The sequence below is a fragment of the Diceros bicornis genome, chromosome 28, assembly GCF_020826845.1.
Source record: "Diceros bicornis minor isolate mBicDic1 chromosome 28, mDicBic1.mat.cur, whole genome shotgun sequence".
NCBI classification, from domain to species: Eukaryota; Metazoa; Chordata; class Mammalia; order Perissodactyla; family Rhinocerotidae; genus Diceros; species Diceros bicornis.
The window spans coordinates 24570952-24594980 of NC_080767.1; the positions used below are offsets into that span (position 1 = coordinate 24570952).

The 24029-nt window shown below is 45.0% G+C and overlaps 1 protein-coding gene across 6 annotated transcripts in view; it reads right to left on the bottom strand.

The window, feature by feature from the left end:
• The window catches only part of ASTN2 (astrotactin 2), an 831863-nt gene that overhangs the window by 328084 nt on the left and 479750 nt on the right, over positions 1–24029 (bottom strand). For all 6 annotated transcript variants that reach the window (XM_058523878.1, XM_058523879.1, XM_058523877.1 and 3 more), the window contains one exon: positions 17999–18149. In XM_058523878.1, the coding sequence (XP_058379861.1) occupies positions 17999–18149 (151 nt within the window). The remainder of the gene's footprint in view (positions 1–17998; positions 18150–24029) is intronic.

Genomic DNA, 24029 nt, shown 5'->3' on the forward strand with positions numbered 1-24029 from the left:
CAAATGCTCTGAGCACCCACAGTGGGCCAGTCACAAACTAGGTGTCTTCCTTATGCTCCTCTGCTGAAGGCCTACAATGCTATGAGCTTGCTATGATTCGCTCAAGTTTTCAGAAGGGGAAATAGTCTTTGAGGGCAGAAGGGGCTTTCCATGTCACTCAGCTTTTGAGGAGTAGAGCTGGGTGCAAATACAGGCATGTCTGACTCCAAACCCACTCTCCACTGCACCACACTGCCCCTTTCCTACAGAGACGCAAAGAAGTAGAAGGTGTGGCGGTCCCCAATCTCCAGGAGAATCTAGATCAACTGGAGGGGCTGAGCAAACCCTGAGAGGGATGTAAGTCCTGGTTCAAGATGGTTTATGCTCACGAATCGTGCTGAAATACATGGCTGGGTTTGCTCGCACACATGTTCATCATGGCTAGCTATGAGAATGTAGGGTGGCCTGTCTTTCCCATTAGAGGAGCCCAGAATGTGTCCCATTAGGAGTCACAGGTTACAGTCCCTGCTTTGGGCACTTCTTTTCCCTTCTCTGGCCCTCAGTCTTCCTATCTGTTCAATGGGAAAGGTGGCAGCTGGTCTCCAACGGCCTTACAGCTTGGACCTCTTATGGTTCTCTGCAAGAGGCTGGCAGGAATTCCAAGGGAGATCAGGTGGTAGGTGCTAGTAGTGGGTGGCACCCGAGCTGGAGAACCATGGAAAAGGGTTGCTCTGGTGGGAGCGGCCTGAGAACATGGCTTGCAGCTCACCCCTAGGGCCTCTTCAGATGGCTGGTCATTCTTCTGGTGGGAGACATCAAGCCTTCTGCAACTCTCTCTGGAGCTCCCCTCCACGGAGTGGGTGTTTAGTAAGCAATTGCCTTGCTTACCGTCCTCCGGGCCCCCAAGTTTATGAAGACTTAGACCTAGCCTTCAAGGAGCACCTATTCCAAAGGGGGGTGGCGTGGGGATAAAAATAAGTCTGCACATTCTTGTAGTCCTTGAGGTTTTTTTATATGGTACAAACAAGCACCAAGGGCTCAGAGAAAGGAAGCCAGGGAGCACTTTCCCGAGAAGAGCTGTCAGGAGCCCTGAAGAATGTCTATTCAATAACTGTCTGCTGATGATAACAAATAGCCTTTGTATAGCTCATTAATAATAATACTAGCTAACATTTAATAGTGCTTACCGCGTGCCAGGCACCGTTCTAAATGTGTTATGAATATTAACTCATAATATTATCTACAGCCTGATGGTATAGGCATGCCTATTCTCTTCATCTTTCAGAGAAGGAAACTGAGGCATAGACAGTTTTGGTAACTTGTCCCAAGGCCACAGGGCAAGTAAGTGGCAGAGCTGGGCTATCAAGTCACGCTATGCTGCCTTTCACACGTGTTAAGGATGTTCTATCAACATCCATGATATTGTTTCATCTTCCTGTGACTGCAAGACAGAGACTCAGATCCCAGTTGGAAGAAGAGGACCCTGAGGCGCAGAGATACAAGAGGACTTCCCAGGGTCACACAGTGATTTGGTGTGGGGTGGAGCTGAGGCTCAGCTCAGATCTGCAGCATTCCAACGCTGTGCCCTCTGGGCTGATGGCGAGACTCAGTGAAGAAGCCACCTGCTGCCAAGATGGGGCTCTAACTACCTTCCACCTGGGCTCAGGAACTTTGTGGTTTCAGGGTGTTGGGAGGGAAACAGACATCGATTGTGCACTCGCCATAGGCCAGACCCATTGCTAGGCCATGTTATTTTATTTGATCATCCCAACTACTCAGAAAAGGAGGCACTATTATTTTCACCATTTACTGATGGGAAACTGAGGCTTGGAGAGGGGAGATGCCTTGCTTCAGGTCAACATTATAGATGCTTGGATTTCTTTTAGTTTCCAGAAGCCTCATGTCCTCTTCCCTCTGTGAGTGGCACAGAGCCAAGGGCATTTTGACAAGGTATGCATGCTACAAACCTGTGTGCGAGGATGTGCTCGGGGAACATGGCTTCCTGACATTATCTGAGCACTTACTAGGAAGCAGGGTCCCATTCTAAGCACTGGACGTGCATTAACTTATCCCTTCCCCACAGCGACCTTAGGTGGCAGGTACTATGATCATCCCCACTCAACAGTGGGTAATCTGAGGCACAGAGAGGATCATTAACTTGCCCAGGGTCACACAGCCAGTAAGTGGCACAGTCAGAGTCTGTTTCCTTAACTTTCCAGCTGTGCTTCTTCATACAAAAAGGATGTAAGGTGGGTACTATTATTTTACCCCCTTTTGATACTGGAAGACTAAGACAGAGTGCTTTAAGGCAGCCTGTCCCAATATTACATAGTTAGAGGCAGAACCAGGATTTGAACCTACACAGCTTGATTCCAAAGAACTCGCTCTCATCTACTGCTGTGCCTAGTCAGGAGCTGGCCATCCAGGAGCCAGAGGCAGGGCTTGATCAGGACAGGCTCGAGAGGTGGACTTTTCAGAGGCTGCTGGGTTTCACTGCTGGTTTCCCCTCCCCATCCCTTGTAACTAAAAACTCAATTTGCAGCTTGAAGCTGCGTCCTCATGCTGCACCTTCTCATTGATCACCCAGCCTCTGCATGAGAAATGACTTTATAAGCTAGTTGGCGTTGAAAAGCATGGAGCAGCAGCCATTGAACATATGCTTCTGTGGGTATATATTTATTCAGCGTATGTTGAGTGTAATTTTGGGTGGTTTGCATATTTTATTTTTTGTCGCAGAGAGCAATTTAAGAGAAAGAAGAAAAAGAAAAAAAAAATCCACCCCTGAATGGAGACATATGTCATATATGTTGGATCTTGAGGGTCCCCAAGTCCAGTGTTTTGGGAATGGAGGTGGGCAGAGGGAAATTCACAAGCACCAGCTCTGACACTCACATCTCTGCCACCACAGTTGGGCACTAACCATGCAGCCCCAGGGCAGGGTGCAAGTCTTTATTTTCAAGGCTTTCCCCACAGCCAGTCTGACTGTCCTCTAGCTGCTATTCACTGAGTACTAAATGTCAGGCAGACCCTGGGCTAAGTGCACACCATCCTACTTAACTCTCAAAGCAATCTGGTGTTGAGATGCTATTATGTATATGAGAACATTGATACATCATTTCCCAATGTCATGAACAAATGCAACAGTAATCTGTGCTCCAGGGAACCTGGCCCCAGACCAGTGCTCTCAACCTTGCCATCAAGTTACTGGAGTCCTTCAGACTTGGGTTCTGATCCCAATGCTGCCAATCCCAATGTGAATGACACTTGGGCACACCACTTCCCTTCACACTCGCAGAATGGGGATGGCGATATCATTTGGTTGGGGTGCTGTGAGGATTCCAAGATCCAAAGTTACACTTAAAAGGGGTTCAAGAGACATTTGTTCTTTCTCTCTCTACTCCCACCCCTGCCTAAAAGGTTTTCCTCTCACCCAGGATGAACTTAGGATGTAACATTTTAAAATATGCCTTAGAAAAAGCCCATAAGGTTTTGTACCAGCAGGAAAAAAAAAAATAATACACTCACATTGGCACCAAAAATTCAAAGGACGGAAAGAGCGGCCCAGACCAGAGTCTACACCAGAGGGAATCATTAGGAGAGGAGTAAGTTTATCCTGTATGTGCGGAAAGCGGGGCATCCACATGTGATTCATGGTGGTAGGATCGAAGTGTCATTTTCTAGCTATGTAAATAGACTGTGAGCTTTTGCTAGTGTAGGGGAGGAAGAAATACTCCTCTACCCTTCTGGAATTAAATTCTTAGGTCTAAGAATTAAATTGGCATGAGACAGAATAACAGGAGAAAAATCAAACAAATTTAACAACATGTATATATGGGAGAAACCCGGGAAAACTATCTCGCCATAGTGGCCGAAGCCACCACCTTCAATACCATCTTCAGCTAAAGACAAAGAAGGATGTTGGGGGCAGTAGTTTGGGACTTCAAAGTGGAGGAAGGCAAGTCACATGAAGATGGAAAAGCAAATGTTTGGTGAACAAATGTCTGCCGTGTCATGCAAAGACAATGGGACATGGGGAGGATTTTGATCAAATGCGCCTTGCTGGGTTGCTCCCTGTCTACCACACCTAGTTCATGTTATACTATAGTTATCTATGGTATTAGCTCTTTCCTAGAACAGGCTTTCCATCTTAAATTCTTTTAAGCAGTTAGAGGGAAGGTCGAAGTTTCTTCCTGAGTCTTTTGTTCTTAAAAATAATCAAGCCAAAGACATACATTGTGAGGTGGCAAATTCTGCTCTCCTAAACTAGCCAGGACACAGGACAAAGTTACAGTGCATCGCCATAGCTTTGAGGGCTAGCAGAGTGTCTAACAAATAGTAAGTACTTAGGGGTTGCATTCTGAATGCAGCTAAAATTTGAATCAAACTGTGGATGAGCTAAAAACCAACTTTTACTTCAACCAAAGGAAAAGATAATTTTACCTAGCTTAATGACACATTCTAAATACTGTAGAACCCACCACCATCAATCAAAAAAATAAAATAAAATTGTTCTATGTATACAGAGGTGGGGAAACTATAAAGAAAAGATAAGAGACATGATTAGCTTAACAGTCAGAGCCATGACTGCTTCTACAGGGGAAGAAGGGTCTAAAATGGGAAATGGAGGCACAGTGGGTGTGTTGGGGGAGGGCTTCCAGAATACAGGCAATATTCAAATTCCTGACTTGGGCAATGGTTAGATGGATATTGCTTAATTGATATTGATTAAACTGTATGCAATGTTTTATACCTTTTTCTATATGTACATTATATTTCACAATAAAATTGCTAAATCTATATCATGCATAAAAACTACTAAAAGGAGATATCAAAATGTTAATGGTGGTTATTGGAGGCGGTATAACTATGGGTGATATTTTTTTCTTCATTCTTCTCTTTCTGTATTCTAAACATTCTTACATGTGCATATAATAATTTTATAATTAAAACAAGTTTTCAGTTGAAATGCATCATTATCTAAATGAGGCAACAACAAAATCATGGAGGTTGGTTACAATGCTCCTGCCTGAAATTCCGCCATATGGAGAACCCTGTCTTCTCTCTAAGGTTTACTATGCACGAAAAAACAGCTCTCCAGGGAAGTTCGGAGGAGGGATGACCCAAATCCCACTGGCTGTCATATAAGCTGATCTTTAGGGTCTTCCTGCTACAGACCCAAGTATAGCTTTGATTTATGGACTATTAGGGGGAGGGAAGGAGCCCCAGAGAGAATCAAATTTAACTCTCTGAATTTGTCGAAAGGATAAGAGGCTTAGCTAAGGATGCACAATAAGTAGAGACATGTTGAGAAACAAGGGCATTTTATTACCTAGGTCTATATCATCCCCCTGACATTGGCTTCTAAAATCACCTTTCCCTTCAATGACAGTGAGAAAAATTCTTAAAGATCAATGAAAGCCAGAAAAGGATCCCATGTGTGATATTGTGATTTATAATATGGAACAGATATTTTGTCTTCATCCTCATTTCCAGACAGAGCTTCTAAAAACCTTGGAATTTCCTAAGTGATAAGAGCAAATGAGATGTCTTGATATTTATAACAAACCCCTTTCAACCAGACCTGAGTTTATGTTAATGAGGTGACTTTTGCAAAGCACCTAAAGAGGGGGGCAGGTTGCCAGGGGAACCATGTGATTAGAGGGTTGGGAATTTTAGTCCCATCACTTGATCTCTGGGAAGAGGAGAGGGGCTGGAAGTTGAATCAATCACTAAGGGCCAATGATTTAATCAACCACGCCTATGTAACGAAGCCTCCATAAAAACCCCAAAGGATGGGGTTTGGAGAGCTTCCAGGTTGGCGAACTCGCGGAGGTGTGGAGAGGGCATGGAAGCTCCGTGCTCCTTCCTCTAGACCTCCACCTATGTACCTCTTTATCTGGCTGTTCATCTATATCCTATAATATCCTTTATAGTAAACTGGTGAACAGAAGTAAATGTTTCTCTGAGTTCTGTGAGCCACTCTAGCAAACTAATGGAACCCAAGGAGGGAGTCATGGGAACCTCTGATCTATAGCTGGTTGGTCAGAAGCACTGGTGACTTGGACTTGTGATTGGCATCTGAACTTGGCCGGGTAGGTGCAGTCTTGTATGACTGAGCGCTTAACCTGTGCATCTTACACTACCTCCAAGTGGATAGTGTCAGAATTGAGTTGGCTTGTAGGACACACGGTCACTGTTTGCTGAGAATTGGTTGGTGGTGTTGAAAAGAAAACACACATTGGACCTTGCTTCCTAGCTCACCAGCTCCTTTCTACCCAATAGGAACTGGCCCTGGGAAGGGAGGTTATGGACCTGAGTCCAGCTGGTACCCGGCTATTCACACCGGACTCAGCCAACAGCATTATAAGGTGTAGGGTTCATTCCCAGTTTATGGACAAGATAACAGAGGATCAGATACATTCAGCAATTTTCCCAAAGTTACACAGCTTCCCAGTGACAGGGATGAGATTGGAACCCAACTCTGTATCATAGCCAAGTCTGCTCTTTCCACTGGCCCAGAATTCTGATTAACTAGCCCTCCTTCCTAGGAATATATATGACTCTCTCCAGGTATTATCTTCTCAGTGAGGAGAAAGGCTAGCAAGTGTTTTATGACACCTTCTCACTGTTTGCTACCTCAAGGCTAAAAGGTTTCAAGATTGTGGCTGAGGGCAGGAGCCCTATTATTCTTTTTCCTGTGCTCCAAACTAACCGTCTGCCACCCCTGGACAACTTCCATGGTCCCCAAGAATATCTGGGCTGGTGGGTGAAGACTTATTAAGGCAGGGTTCCATGAGAAGCTAGAGAATATAGGGAAAAGGATAACTTTTCAAATTAATAATAGTAATGATGATGACATCATTTCTCATCCACTTATCCCGAAGACCCATGATAGAAGACAAAAGAAGGATGCTATGCTGTGTGGAAGAGAGAGTCCTAGGCTGTAATTTAGGACACCAGGGTTCAAGTCAAGCAGAGCTCTCGTGTTTTTTGGTCTCAATTTTCTCATCTTTATTTTTGACATAAAGAAAAAGGTTAACATATGGTTAAGATCAAGTTAGGGAATCAGTTGTCTTAAAAAGAAAAAAAGGAAAATGCTCTTTGAAAAGCATGTATAAAGACATGCAGTTCTGACATAGAAAGCTGTCCCAAAGAAACACAACTCTGTGCTTTTTGTGATTCCATTTTTAAACTTACATATATAAATTCTTAATTTATATTTGCATATGCATAGGGAAAATATGTATAGAAAGACATATATCTCTAGACCAAAGTGTGGTACAGTTGTCTCTAAAGTCAATGAGTGATACAGAAAGAGAACCTTTTTTTGCTTTATGCATTTCAGCAGTGTTTGAATTTATTTTATTTTACAATGAGCATCAGCTACTTAAAAAAAATAAGAAAAAAGATTAAAAACTGGATGGGGAAAATACCTTAAAAATTCTCTTACTATAATTAAGACGAACACAGCTATTCTAGGTTTTCATTTCATAGCTAAGAAAAAGGTGTCTAATTGATGAGCATGCCAACAGCTATGGAGTCTGTCTTCAAAGGCACTCAGCACAGCCACTAAGAACTTTGCACTCACTGCCTCTGACCCCCTCACGTCCTCAAGAGGATGACAGCCCCACCACCTCATTTGCCCTTTCCTGCACTGTTCCTCTGCGTTTGGACTATCTCCCATTTGCATCTCACACACTTCACCAGGCTCTACTCCCGAAAGTACTACTTTTATTTCATGACTCCTTTGCTCAAGGAGTCCTTGGCCCTGTAGGCCAAACACCCCAGCCTGCCCTTGAACTGTATTCTGAAAGAAAACAAGGATAGTGCAAAAAACCAGAGGCAGTGTTGCTTCTTTTTATTTTAATCCATCCCACGCCTTCACCCAAACCATGGTACACTAATGCAATCTGAAAACTGTCCTTATAGAGTCCTGGGAGTCTATTCTAAAGAAATAACTCAAAGCACAGAAGGAACCTTCTGCCCAAAGATGCTCAGAGCAGTGTTGTTTATCACAGACTAAAGTTGGAAAAACTCAAAATGTCCACCAATAAGACAAAGTCAGTGGTGGTATATTCCCCTCCACGGAATATCAGGCAACCAGTACAAATGATGTTTATGAAGAATTTGTCCTGGTTAAGGATGAGGATTCCGACATTAGGCTGCTGGACTTACATTCTTTGCTCTAGAACTTAGGAGCTGTGTGAAACTGAGTGAGTTACTCAAGTGCTCTCTGCCTCAGTTTTCCCATCTGTAAGAAAAAGGATAATAATGAGACGCATCTCAGAGGCTTCGGAACATAGCAAGCACTCAGACAATTTTAGCTCTCATCATCATCACCTCCATCATCATCATCATCCCTGCATGAAACATCATCATCATAATAGCGACCATGTTTCGTGCCTGCTTGGGGCCAGTTGCTGGCCCTTTGTGTATGCATTATCTCAGTGAGTCCTCATGGCAGCTTTGTGAGGTATTATTATCCCAATTTTACTCAACAGGAGCCTGAGACTCAGAAGCCTTAAGAGATCTGTCCCAAGGTCACATGGCTAGTGAGTGACAGAGCGAGTTTTTTTGGCCCAGGTTTCTCTCATGGAAGAAACTGTGCTCTTAAGCACTACACTGACCTCCTGAAGGTGGGGGTGATGGTGAGAGAAAATGCATTCTCTCATAGGGGCACCTTTCCAAAGCCGAAATGGTGTTTGAGGCAGCTGCATGAAACACACAATTAAAATGTCAACAATCACTCCAGAGATGCTTACAAAAGGGAGGCAAAGGGATGGAGATTTTTCCCCCTGTCTATTTCCTTTCCTACCAACCAAGGAGTTAAGCCCCACCCTCCACCCATGCTGCTTTTTACACCCTCAGGTCCTTCCAATCTTAGAACCTCTGCCCTCTGAGAACATATATCATGAGGTCATACATTTTAGCAATTAAAATGAACCTTAGCAATTTGTTGGCCTCTCCCCAGGCTGGTCCCAAGCTCCCTCTCCAGGTTCCAGTGTGCAGTCTACACAGATGGCCATCGCCTTCCCTGACGTGATTTATTCCGTGCTTGCAGCCAACAGGTGGCAGAATCAGGACTGCAGCTCCCCATTCCCGCCTTCAATTTGGGGATCCTGTCCCCCACGCCATTCTTCTAGGTATCAAAGGGTAAAACCCATCACTTTGGAAGGGCGGAGGCTGCTTCCTGATTTGAACAGATAATGACTTCCACGCGATAAAATCAGCTTACCAGAAATACCATCAGACCCAGCAAATCTTGGTCCCAAAGAAATAAAATGAAGGGAAAAAACACAGAAGCCTTCAAATGTCACGGGAAGAATAAAATATGTAATGTCATAAAAGGGTGCACAGGTTTTATGAGAATGCCACACATTATAATCTCGGAAACCGCATACCTCACCACCCCCCACCTAGAGGGAGGAAGGCTCTACTCGAAGTTCACCAAGGGAAGATGCAAATGCACAGCTCGCAAATGATGGGCATCGCCTTCCTTTTCGGCCCCCAAATTTGAGCCTCATGGGCAGGCATTGTGTCAATAAGCACAGTTCTAATTTCCTTCTTTTCTGATCACTCCCAGCCCTGTTCAATACTCATTCTCTTTTATCTTCCTCCAGACCTCTTGGATGCAGAAGGGGAGGAAGGAACCCTGGACATTGAAGAAGGATGGAGAGAAGGAGCGTGCCCCTCCCTCTACGCTCCGTGACTTTGAGGACATTCGCTTTATCCCTGGGAACTATCCTCAGCCTCTAGAAGTTGCCATCTGATGAGTTAAGAGAATAGGCTTTGGAGTTAAACAGATGGCTTTGAATTTCTGCTCTGCCTTTACCTGGCTGGTTGGACTTGGGCGAGTTCCTCACACTTTCTGAGTCTGTTTCCTTATGGACAAAACAGGAGTGATAACAGTGCCTGTCTTATAAGGTAGCTGTGAGGATTTAATGTGATGCTGCATTTCAAGCATTTATCCCAGGGTCTGGCACATAATCAGCATTCAAAAACTCTCTGTACGTATCTCAGCGATACTATTATTGTCTTGATATTATTGGTAGCATTAATTTGTTTGTCAATAGAATCAACTAATGCTATCAATAGCAATACTGATGAAGGTACACATAGAGAATTCTCTGTCTATGGACCTGTGTGATCAGAGGGCACTTTGATGAGGACACTGTAGAGGAGATGCTCCACCCTTTAAATACTGTTTCCCAGCCCAGGAGTCTCTGAAAGAGTTTCCATAAAGATGCTTTGCCTCCTGGCTTTGCTTATTTCTAAAGATTTTTAAGAACAATGCGGCAAGCACCATGCCTCTTATTTTGGACTCTGGCACATCCTGTCCTGGTTGTACTGCGAATCCATCACACCCCCTGTCGCTGATCTGAAGGGCTGGACTAAGCCTCAAGAGTCCACTTCCGGGGAGGAAGAACCACTCCCCAGGGGCCAGACCCCACAGAGGCTCAGCCCCGCTCCACCCGTCCAGGGAGGCAGGCCACCAGGTCGCCAGGCAGATGGAGTAGGGCTTCCCCTGGTCAGCAGCGCCTGGGCTGTGCTCCACAGTGATTTCTCATTCTGCTGATTCTCCTTGCATGTTTTCCCTGCCCTTCTTGAGTGTTGTTTCCTTTAATTACAGTCCCATTGAGTCATTAAAGGGGGAAAGGATGAGGAATGGAGAGAAGCAGCCTTTCTCTCTAACTGAACCAGATTCCATTTTCGCCTCCTTCTGAGTGGTGCCAGAGGTGCCTGACCTGTGATAAATGAAAATGCCTATCTGTATTCATCTTGACTTTTAAAAAGGCAGCCTGTTTTTGTTGCCTCTCAGCATCTCAGGGCAATCAGGGGTCCTATGGTCCTTCCTGAGATCTGGGAGGCCAGATGGCTTTTTAGGTCAAAATGAAAAAAGAAAGAGAGAAGAAGAGGTGGAAATGTGGCTTGAGATTTGTAGGGGGTGGAGCAGAGTACGACTGGTTTGGGATCGGTCTGGAATTCAGAGGCAGGGCTGGGAACGGACACTAGACACACCTCCTGAAAGATACCATCACTCCCTAGGATCCAGCTAGCATGCAGATCCCTCAGTCCCAACTTCCTACTTCCTTACTTCCCACCCTCCTCTGTCTATGCTTCTCCACATACTCCCATTTCCCACCAGACAGTTCCATTTTTCTCAAGTGTAAAGTGGAGATCATCATACAACCTAGCCCAGTGGATGACTGTGAGAATTAAATCGGTTAAAATAAGCAAAGCACTCAAAATCATGACCGGCACACAGTCACTGTGTGGATGGCTGCTCTTCTATTAAGAGCTTTCCTCTTTTTTTAAATGGATATAATAATACCCATCTAGGGGGATAGTTATAAGCATAAAGTGCCATGAACATAAGCGAACGGGCACACAGTGGGTAGTTCATGAGTGTTAGTTCTCTCCTAGCACCACTTCCCTTCTCTCCAGTATTCACATCAGCCCTGTTAGATATTGTTTTTTTTGTGTGTGTGTGTGCTGAGGAAGATTCACCCTGAGCTAACATCTGCTGCCAATCTTCCTCTTTTTGTACATGAGCTGCCAGCACAGCATGGCTTGTGACAGACAAGTGGTAGTGGGTCCGCGCCAGGGAACCGAATCTGGGCTGCTGAAGCAGAGTGTGCTGAACTTTAACCACTAGGCCACTGGGGCTGGCTGAGCCCTGTTAGATATTCTTGTGCAGAGACACAAGCTTCTTGTTCAAGGTCACACTGAAGCCCTGCTGAAGCCCATCTTGTCTTATAACACAAGGTGGGGCTCTTGTTTTGTATCCCCTGTTCCCTTCACAGTGTGGACACAGGAATGTTGCTAAATAAATATTTGGACTGCCACAATGGCAGAGCTGATGCTGTAAGGCTGTAGGAAGATGCAACTGGGAGGAAGAAGTCTGGGATCAAATCTTGATTCTATCACTGCTTCCCTTACATGAACTTGAGCGATTCCTGCATATTTCCATGCCTTTTCTTTTCTGTCTGTATAATGGGAGAGGTGCTGGCCTGGTTAGAAGATCTCCAGGGTCCCTTCCTGCCCTGGTAGCCCTGCAAGTCCATGCATCGGTAAATGGGTAGATTTAGATGGCCACACATTCTTTGCTACTCCTCTCATAGACAGGTGAAGTCCAGTTCCCTCCCCTTGAATCTGCGCTGATCTTAATGACCTGCTTGACACACAGAATGTGGTAGAAATGATGTCTGGGACTTCTGAGGCTAAAAGCTAAGAAGCCTTGTGGCTCCTGCCTACGCTTTTGGAACACTTGATCTTGGGATGTTCCCTTTTCAAATTCAGCCTCCACGGCCTGAAAAGCCCAAGCCAAATGGAGAGGCCATGGTCAAGCGCTCTAGTTGATGGCCCCAGCTGAGGTCCAACATGATCCTGGCCCCAGCCAGGATCAACTGCCCGCTATTCCAACCCCAGCACCAGACAGGTAAGTGACGGGGTCCTCTTGAAAGCGAATCCTCCAGGCCCTGATACCCTACCTGTTGTGGATCAGAGATAAATCACCCAGCTGAGCTCTTCCCATATTCCTGACCCATAAAATTATGAGCAAAACAGAATAGTTGTTCTAAGCCCCTGAGTTGTGGGGCAGTTTGTTATGCAGTACTAGATCATTGCAAAAATAAAGATGAACTGTGAATTGACATTTCAAAAGGAGCCGAGAAGGATGGATTTTGATCACAGATTGTCTGCGGTTGAATCTATCAAAGGAATTCCATCTTTCCAATGATGGGAAATCCAGGATAACACAGAGGACCAGCAGGAGTGAAATACTTCAAGGGGCAGCAGTTCCTCAGAGATGGTGGGAGTGTCCTCCACACAATGATATGATTAAGTGCTTACAGTGTTCTTCGGTTTTGTCCTCTATCTTGATTAAAATTTTGCAATGTTTATGCTGCCACACAGAATAAACATAGCCATAGCTTACTTTTCAAACTGCGCCCTGATGACAGAATTACGTTAGTCAGATTTATACCATTTCTAATAGATAACAATTATTTTACTCTTTAGCACATTGAAGGGGAACCCAAGGCTCCTTCCCTTGTCTGATGCTTCATTCATTGTGACTTCCTCCAGGCCTGCTTAGGAGGTGAAGGTTTCCCTGGAAATAATTAAAAACCAAAATAACAGGAAAATTCCTTCTATAGTATCTCCTGCATCACCCTCCCTACCCATATTATTGTTCACCCTGCATTAGTTTTCTATTGCTGTTGTAACAAATGACCAGGAACCAGGTGGTTTAAGACAACACAAATTTATTATCTTACAAATCTACAGGTTAGAAGTCCAACAAAGGTCCCACTGGACTACATTCAAGGTGCCCACAGGACTGCATTCCTTTCTGGAGGCTCAGGGGTGGGGGGGGTGGGGAGATCCCATTCCCCTGCCTTTTCCAACTTCTAGAGACTTTCCTTAGCTTGCAACCCCCTTCCTCCACTGGCAAAGCTAGCAATGTTACCACAGTCTGAATTCCTCTGCTGCCTCCCTTTTCCATGTTTAAGGACTCTGATTACATTGGGCTGACTCTGATAATTCAGGATAATCTCCCTGTTTAAAAGTCAGTTTATTAGCAACCTTAATTCCATAAGTGAATTTAATTCTTCCTGTGTCATGTTAATTAACATATTCACAGGCTCCAGGCATTAGAATGTGGACATCCTGGGGGGGTGGGAAGGGATTATTCTGTTATGACCCTCTGCAATATAGGCAACTGAGGACCATATTATCCCAGGGGAAGATTACCATAGCAAAACCAGAAAAAAAAGCAAAATGAAGTCAAATTTTTTACTTCGAGTTTTAGAAGCTGAGGTCTAGGGAGAAAGTAAAATAATACTAACAATAATAATAATAAACAATGGAAGAAACTGTGGTCTGTTAGAGAATTAACTTCCCTCCAACCCACAAGCAAGTAAAGATCATTTGAACTTGGGAAAAGAGGAATGTTGGAAATCTAACAAGATGGGCTTGCTAATGCTAAGGAACGTCCTTAAAAGAGACCCTGTGCTCTATTCCCACCAGGCTAATTGCATGGGGTGGTTGAAGAGGATGAGGGGCTACAGAAAATCAGGTGCACTTGAGGGATCTGAAGGCAAAGAGGGTCTAGCCTCACTGTCCAGATAGTGTCTGGTGGGTGGCAAGCATGGCCAAGTCTCTTCCCTGGCCTGAAAGCAAAAGCCTTCATGGTGTGTCTAGATCAAGAAGGCTTCATCCAGCGCCCCTCAGATCCTCATGGCCTCACAGTGGTATAAAAGAGCTGCTGGACATTCCTCATGCCCTCAGTAGGGTGGGAAAGCTACGTGACCGTTAGAGCCAGCTAGCCTCAAATGACCCTGTGGTAATGATGAATAGTGCAAGACAGATGCCAAGATGGACCACATACCTGTAAATCAGGTGGGAACAGAGAGGTCCTGGCACATTACCAGAAAGAAAACAGAGTGATGGACAAGGGCCAGATGAGACAGCAGCTACCAGAACTGAGAGGTGGTGGTCCAGCACCAAACATCCCCTTACCTCCTGCCTAAGAAATACATCAACCCCCTTGAACTTAGATGTTAGAGGTAGGAGGCAGAAAAGCTAAACTGACTAGAATTCAGTTTCCACTACCAATGGATGGAGTAGAACAGAAATGAAATTCAGTTATAGAAACATTAAAAAAATTAGATACACTGTGGTCCTGAAGGTGTGTGGCCCCAAATATCATATCAGGTACATGAAAACATCAGTAATGGTGGGCTCATCATCTTACACATAAATGGCACTTTGTAAATCCCAAATTAATTCCCAGTTACATTCTTTGATTTTTCAGAAAACCTATGAGTTCAAGAGCTGTTGCTCCCTGTTGAAATATCAAGAAACTGAGGCTAACAAGGTCAACATAGATTCTAAAGCTCACCGATGACCAAGTCAGGGCTTAAGCCCAATTTCTCAGACCAGCCTACTTTCCAAGGTTCTTTGCTGCCATTTCTTTTCAGCTACACAGGAAAGAAACCCAAGGTGGCCCTGGCACAGGAATAATATTGAAAATGTTGTCTTGGGCCTCCATCCTGCCACCTGGTGGTGGGACCATGGAAACTCACTCTGCTTCCTAAGCTTTGTTTCCACATAGGAAGGGAGCCTGCTGTCCAAGATTACTGTAAGGATGAATTATTGGATGTAGACGTGCTTTGAGAACTCTAAAATGTTCTAAAAATATAAGGTATTGTTATTTTTTTTGCCAGGTTGAGTTTTTTAGAATAAGGGGTGTAAGAAAAAGTTTCTCTTTGCAGGCATGACAGAGAGTCTACAGAGAAATGAGAGAGATTTTAAAATCCACTGTAAAAGTGTGTATTTCTCTGTCTATTTTTTTTTATAATTTTATTTATTTATTTTTCCCCCCAAAGCCCCAGTAGACAGTTGTATGGTCATAGCTGCACATCCTTCTAGTTGCTGTGTGTGGGACGCGGCCTCAGCATGGCCGGAGAAGCGGTGTGTCGGTGTGCGCCAGGCATCCGAACCCGGGCCGCCAGCAGCGGAGCGCGCGCACTTAACCGCTAAGCCACGGGGCTGGCCCTCCCTGTCTATTCTGAAAGCACGGAGAAGAGCTTGCCTTACATCCATTGAGCCCTGAAGTTGCAGCTTTAACATTAGATCTTTAATCTAGAGAGGAAGGTCTTTGACAACCTCATCAGACTGCTGAATTTTCTCCTAACATCCAGGGAACGAATGTTCTTTCTCTCTTGTTTTTCCAGACTACATTAATGAGAAGGAAAGACACACACACACACACACACACACACACACCTCTCTGCATTCTGAGGTTTCATTCTTCTGGGACATCTATCCTCTAGGAGAAGGAGCTTAATTAGTTCAGGAAAGAGAACTGATGGGGAAAGGAGAAAGAGGCAGATAACTTAATCCTTTCAGAAATGTCAGCCTCCTGTTTTGGAGACAACACAGATGATTTGGGTCATCCTCTTCAGTTGTTTGTCCACTGACAAGCTCTAAGATGCCACCTCTCTGTCACCTGGCCTCACTTTTCCAATATGCAAAATGAAAGGTTGGGTTGCAATGCTCTGAAGTAGACAGCTGCTGATGCACACTGACCTAGTATCCACTACCCAGCCCAAGAGTCTATGCCTGCCCCCAATTCACTACCACATATTTTAGGTGCAGCTGCCACTTCGCCCAAGCCCCAGGTATGACTGGTTCTGGGATGAGCCCAGTCCTTCTCCCTGACCACAGTGATTGGTATAGGGATGGGCATGAGAACCAAGATGGCCCAAGGAGATGGAATCCCGTGACTTTTGTTGGCGGGACTAGGAAAGAGATGTTCTTGTCCTGCAGGACTCACTGAGTGGAGAGGATGTGGCTGGCCTGAGAACGGCATGGTGCTAAGGAACACAGAGCTAAGAGAAAGAAAGGGATCCCAATGACATTATTTGAGCCTCTCGATCCTATTGTGCCTAGACTTCATTTAAGCCAACATATTTCCTCTTTTGTCCTAATTAGTTTGAACTAAGCTTCTGCCACTTATAATCCCAAGAATTCTAGCCAATAAAATCTTCAATTGTTCATTCACCTCTGAAGATCTGTTGATCTTTGAGTCTAAAATACAGTTTCATTGTATCATCTCATTCTCTAAAAGCTTCTTCTTTGTATTGGTCTCCTGGCCATTGTCTATTTCCCAGCTGTTGTGTAGGTGCATTAAGAGCTGACCATGTATTCTATTTCTCTTGGTCTCTTCCAGAGATCCTAGTCCAGAGCAGGGATGGCCCCATCCCTCCCTTCCTGACCTTCTTTCTTTCTTCCTTATTTACTGAGATGGACATTATGGGAGTGCTGAGCTGAATCAACAGATTCCCTGGGTTCTGTCTCAGCTTACTGGGTGAGATAAACATGAAAAAAGCCACTCTGTGCTATAAATTATCACAGGCGATATAATAGATGTAGGTCCAGAAAACAGTAGTGATCCTTAGAAGAGCACATTCCCTTCTCCAAAGGGGGTGGGGGGAAGGGCTTCATAAAGGAAATGAATCTGGAAAGAGGTCCACTTGTTTGCTACATGGTCTGGAGGAGCAATTCACTCTAGGAAATAGACTGGCATGAGCAAAGGCTCTGAGGCATTAAACAGGCAATTATGTCCAGAGAACTACATCTAATTAGCTCCATTTGACTCTAGTGCAGAATAAAGTAAAGTGAATGAGAGGTTGGAAAGGGTCCAAATCAAGAAGGGCATTTAATGTCAGGCTAAGGAGTTTAGTTTGAAGGGCAATGATTCCCAAGTATCCAAGACACACCTTGCGGCTTCCCCACATAAATACACTCATTAAACTGTTACAAATTCAGGTTCCTGAGATCTAACCCCCTCTATAGAATCAAAATTTCTGGTGTAGAACCCTAGAAACTGCATTTTAAACCAGCACCCTAGGTCATTCCTATAAAACAATCATCCAGTTTGGGATCCTCTTCTATAGGCAACAAGGATCCTCATGTATCTTCTCCTATGTCCTTATCCCACATTAGATACTAAAGCTCCATGTAAATAAGGCCACTTTCCCCCCTCCATGCCTTTGCCTTGGTCATTCCCACTCTTTTCCTAATGTAAGTTGACCTGAGTGTTGAAGCCACTTCCGACACTAACTTCCCCAGGAGGCTTCTACAAACCTGAGGGTCTCAGCTGGAACTTTCTCTTCTGGACATCTCAATGACATGTCCCCCACTGTGTTCTCAAAGATAGGACATACCCTACTCTACTCCCAAACGGACTGTAAGCATCCTGAGGACCCACGTATGTAAAGCACTTAAGTTCTAATATCTCATTTCATTTTTCCAACAATTCCACAAGGTACGCTTAATTATCCTACTGAACAGATGAGGAAAACAAGGCAGCCAGGTGTGCCGAAGGGCACAGAAGCAGGAACTATCAGTAGTGTTGTCCTCTGTGACCAGCTCCCCCTCACAGGGAGGGGCCTTCAGCAAGTAGCCTTGGCACTTGGGCCAGTGCCATGTTCCAGAGCCAATGGGCACTTACCACACATCCTGAGGAGTCCACCTGGCGATCAGACACGCACTTGAAGTTTCGAGTGCAGCCACCATTGTTCCGAGAACAGTCACGAACTGGCCCAAAGGAGGACAGCAGGTCATTGATGGTTTCAAAATATGTAGACAGCATTGCTTCTTCCCTTGGAGAGAAAGGGGATGGTTAAAACCCAGAGACATTGGCATCATTAGATCAAAAAAAATTAAATGTGAATTCATTACATTTGAGATCGTCATTTATTATATTTGTAAGAAAATGATACAAATACATATTTAAAAAGAAAGTAAGAAGAAAAGAAAAGCAAGAAGAACAAACCCAATAGGTATACCACCATGTGACACAGTGTTTAAGTCTAGTTGTGATGAAGAGGAACATACTTGGAACTTTGTACCCTTTACTTCACTAATCCTCATAATTTTGGAAGGTAGGTATGAGATTTCCATTTTACCAAAAAGTGAACTGTGGCTCAGAAGGGTGACCTGTCTTGCTGCAGGCCACCCAGCTTGTACTGTGGCAGAACCGAAGTTTGTGCCAAGCTCCCCTTGCATCCAAAGAGAAAGCTCTCCCTACTACACAACTCTTAACTTGCTTTATATACATTTCCACAGATTGCGGAGCTCCCCATAGCAAACCTGCAAAATGGGCACATTCCTATTATTCAAACTTTATGGATATAAATTGAAATTATCAAAAGTGTGGGGCTTACCCCGAATCATACAGCCTATAAACAGCAGAGCCAAGACACCAAACAGGACTGTCTGACCCTAGGATCCTAGAACTTCTTTTTTTCAGACCATTGCATACAAGTCACACCATCAAGACTGGTAGCAACAGCTTTTGGAAAGATCGTGGCATTCTAGGCAAATGCACGATTCCTTCCAAATGAGGCTCCCAAGACATAAGACTGGACAAGATGTCATAATCCATGGATCCGCCAAAATTCTATAAGATGAGAGATACATGTAGAAGTTTCTGGATGTTGTTTTCTGGGGAAATGGCCCCAAATAAGGAATCTCAGCACTGTATCTGTGAGTATCTGTGATGCCCATGCTTGCAGGAGATACTAAAAGGGCACCACAGGCAGTGAGGAGAGGCAGCATAGTCTTCCATATATGTGACTCATGGAATCCAGAACTGTGAAAGAAGGCAGGTACCTGTGTATGCACACGTAGCAACAAGACACCAATGAGCACTATTGGTGATGTCCTGGACCCTCCTTCATCCCTTCTCCTAATCTTTCCCTCCTTAGGCCTGGAGCTCCAGGTTTGGGTCTCCTAGCTTATTCCCTGTCTCCAGTCTTATTCCCTTTCATCCCATCTTTCACACTGACTACCATGAACTTGGTAAATCCCAGCTCTAATTAGATACTCTATTGATCAATTGTTCTCCATTTCTTATACAAGAAAATCTAAATTAGCTTCTTCTGCATTCAAGGCTCTTCATAATCTGGTTCCTGCCTAGCTGTTCAGCTACATATACCCTGTACTCATATTCTCTGTCTGCTAGCCACAGGTCTCTTCTCATTCCCTAAACACACAATCTTAGGTCAGTCTCCCTGAAAACAGACTCTTAAATGGAGAGGTGCATACAGCGGGGTTATTGAGGAGCCCTCTCGGGATACACCTGTAGGAAGTGAGCAAGGCAGGATTGGGCAAAAGGTGAGGCTGACCCATAATGTGGTTGATGCCATGTGGATCTGAAACCTCATTGGTCCTGAGGGGAGCTCTGGAGCTGGGATGGCCCTTTAGGGTACCCTAAATGGAAGCAAGGGATTCCAGGCTTCTGCATCACCACATCAGCCAGTCATTGGCCAAGGGATGCCATCTGGAAGGGGGTATCCTTGGGTGAGGCAGTTGCCTGTGGCTGAAGGCAATGACCAATGAGGATGCAGCTGTGAACCATCAGCCACCATCTGGGGGATGGGTGGGTCAGCCCTGAAGAGGGAATCTGAGTGCAGTATATACCTTCACCTCTCTGAATCCTTAATCATGCTCTTACTTCTGTCTGGGATGTTCATTTCTATCTTTTCTCCCTGACAAAATCCTAAGAATCCTTCAAAAATATTCAAATTCCTTCCTTCCATCCCTCCTTTCCTCCCTCCCTCCCCCCTTCCTTCCCTCCCTCCTTCCTTCCTCTCTTCCTCCCTCCCTCCCTTCCTTCTTTCCTTCCTACAGTGCATTGCTTATTGAGTGCTTTTATGTACCAGGCACTATTCTAGGTACTGGGGATGCAACAGTGACAGTGGAAAAAGTCTTTACCGCCACAGAGCTTACTATGACCTCCTTTGAGAAAGCTCCTCACTTCTCCCCACCAGAATTAATTCCTTTTCCCTTTGAGTACATTTTTAAAATCTATTATCTTATTGATCTTAATTATCAGCTTTATGGTTTCCCAGAGAGACCGTAAGCTTTTTGAGCGAGGGGCTCGAGATTTACTCATCCCTCTTTAGCCACAGGAACAAGGCCTGGTAAGCACTTGTGCTAAGTAAATGTTTTCAAATGAAACAAAGAAAATACTAGAAGGCATGGCTGCAGCCTCCACCAATCAGTAGTTTTACCAAGAGTCTCTCCAACAAGACACTCTCCTGCCCCGCCCCCCAACTCTGGGTTCCCATTCCAAACCCTCATGCGTAGGGCTGTAGTGTAGGCACAAAGGAGACAAGGTGAGGAGAGCTGCCAGACTACCTCTCTCTTCCTAACTTGTATAGAGTGGGTGAGGGAAGAGAATGAACAGTTCCCGAACTGAAGCTCTTGGGAGACTTGCCACTTTTGAATCATGGAAAAGGTTGAGGATCCTGGGAAGACATTAGACTATTAAAATATTAATATCCTTAGAGGGAGAAGATGTGGGAAATGAGAGGAGGAGATAAAAACAGACGAGAGATAATCTGAGAAACTGGAGAGCAAGAAAAGAGAAATGTAGAGAAACTTCTAGAAAGAAAGAAGAGAAACTGACAGGCAGAAACAGTCATCCAGAAGAAGATGGATGGATGGATGGATACATAGATAGATAGTAGAGAGGTATGTAGATAGATATGGATGGATGGATGGATGGATGGATGGATGCATTCATGGATGGATGGTTAGACAGATAGAGAGAAAGAGATAGAGAGAAAGAGAGACACACCCAGAGGATTGCCATAGACAGAGAATCAAAGGGAGACAGAGAAAATGTGTGAAAAGAGCTAAAATTAAAGAGCTAGATTAGGAGAAAGACAGAGGAAGACAGGAGTAAGAAACAAAGAGATTCAACAAGGAGAAAACATCAAGGTGAGCAGACAAATGTGTAGTGTATGGAGGAGAGGGAGAGGAGGCGAGAAGGCAGAGAAGGGAGGAAGAGGGGGAGAGGGAAGGGGATGGGGGGAGGATACAGACTCAGAAAGACACAGAATGAGAGTGAAGAGAAAGACACAGCATGAGTGGAAAAGAACACACACAGAGACAACAAGAGCAGAGACAGAGAACAACAGAGGGAAACAAAGAAAGAGAAGAGAAAAGCAAGCAAAAAATGTCACCTTCCCGTGGCACCTAGAGACAGCTCAGGCTATACAAATAAGGCAGCTGTTAGCTTTTCAAAGGATGGATCCTGCGTACACATCAGTTCCATGAGGGGAACATTATTTAAAACACAAAGATCTGACACAGGGGCTGTTACTGGGTCTAGAGTGATTGTGTCAGGCTGGGAAAATGAGGAATCTGGGCACAAGTGAGAGAAGGTGCTCAAGGCAGATGCTGACATTTTCTTAATTCAGGACTCAATCCCTCATCCCTGGTGCTGAATCCAGGGTCTGGGGTCTGTTGGAGCTTAGAGCTGCCCAAAGAGCAGGAGGCAAAGGGACAAGGGAATAGCACTGGAGGTGAAGGTGGGCTGGAGTGACAGGCACTGCAGCAGGGAATCAGGAGGTCTGGGTGAGAGTGCCAGCTTTGCCAGAAATCACCATCATCACCAACATCCTCTTCATCATCTGTGATGTCCTGAGCATCTGCCATGTGCCGAGATCTGTGCTAGGTTCCTGCCCTGAGCTATCTCCTGTGATTTCCACCACAGCCCTACGAGGTACACATTTTTACTCCCATTGTGCAGCTGGAGAAACTGGGTCTTGGGGAGATATGTCACACACCCGTGTGAAGCACTGAGGTCAGGGTGGGTGAGTCCAACTGACATCAAGTCCTGAGTTTTCTCCAAACCATGATTAAGCTTGCCCAACGTGCTCCATGCCCTTGGCCAAGTCAGAGCTGTCATAACAGTAAAGCGGATAGAAATCTGTATCCAGTGCCTCTGTGTCTTAGGGGAGGAAGAACTGGAAGGGTAGAGCCTGTGCAACCTTTGTAAACCAACCTGTGCTACCTCCTGGGTTGTGCACCTGCTACAACAGCCTCAATCCACACTGGAACCAAACGGCATGGTGTACTCATTTCCTAGAGCTGGCATCATGAGTACCACAAACTGGGTGACTCCAGACAACAGTTTATTCTCTCACAGTTCTGGAGGTTGGAAGTCCAAAATCAAGATGTCAGCAGGGCCACTCTTCCTCTGTAGGCTCTAAGGGGAAAATCCTTCCTTGCCTCTTCATAGCTCCTCACGGCTCTTGGCAACTCTTGGCAACTCTTGGCATTCCCTGGCTTGTAGCTGCATCACTCCAATCTCTGTCTTTATCATCACACGTCCTTCTTCCTTGTGTCTGTCTGTCATTTCCTCTTGTTATAAGGACACCACCCATTGGATTTAGGGCCCGCCCTAATCATTGTGACTCTGTCTTAATTACACTTGCAAAGACCTTATTTGCAAATACAGTCACATTCTGAGGTTCTGCGTGGATATGAGTTTTGGAGGGACACTACTCAATCCACTACTCACAGCTCAGAGGGAAGTTCTCAAGCTCACACAGTAGGACAGAGCCAAGGCTGGAACACCATGGTCCCTGGCTTTTACTCCAGTGCTCCTAACACCACGCCAGCCCTTCCAGCTCCAGACTGTGCATGTTACATGTGGTGTTGACAAGGCCTGCAAAGTCTTAGAAAAAGGACCACGAGGAAGCCACTTTCCGTGTGATCTGTGCCTTCACTTGAGAGGAGAAAAGGCCAACATTAATTAAGCACCTACCACATCCCAGGCATTGTGTGGAGGGCATTTCACACACATTCTCTCAAGCACCCTACAGAACAGGGGTTGGCAAACTTTTCTATATCGGAATCCATAGTAAATATCTTAGGTTTTGCAAGCCCTGGTCTCTGTCCTAACTACTCAACTCTGCTTTTGCAGCGCATCGGCAGCCATAGACAATATGCAATGACGATATGCAAAATGCAATGAATGAGTATGGCTGTCTTTCAATATAACTGTATTTACAAATGGACACCGCAGGCTGGATGGCTATTTCCTGTTTTACATGGGAAAACCCACAGGTCAGTGTGGGTAGTAGGATTTGAACCCAGGTACGTCAAACTCCAGAACCCACATTCTTTCTCCTACATGAAGTTTCTTCTGACCCTCAGTCTTCTCATCTGTAAAATGGGAACAGCATCTGTCTGGCCCCCAACCATGTGGGATTATTGTGAGAATGCAATGACATGATGCATAGAAACGTGTTTTCTAAATTCTAAAACCCAATGCAAATCTACTCAGTGTTCATTCATTCAACAAATATTTGAGCATCTACTACACGTCTGGTACTGAGATGAGGATTATTATGGCTCTCCTTTGGCTTCTCTGTGCCTCTGTTTCTGCACCTCTTAAGTCCAGACACTGTCCAAGATGTTTCCAAGCATCTCTCCAGCTCTGACATCGTAATTCTGATAACTGGTTTCAAAACTGCGTCAGCCAGACCCTCCCCCACCACCTGGGCTGGTGAGGCTGCCATCCCCTCACTATCCGATTGCTCAAGTGTAAAAGCATCACGGGGGGGCCCATTTGGCTGAGTCACATGAGCCCCACGCAGGGTGAGCATTAGGCAGGGTGGCTGGGAACAGATGCCGAAGTGGCCCGCTGTTAATAAACACCGGGAAAGATCTATGTCACTCAT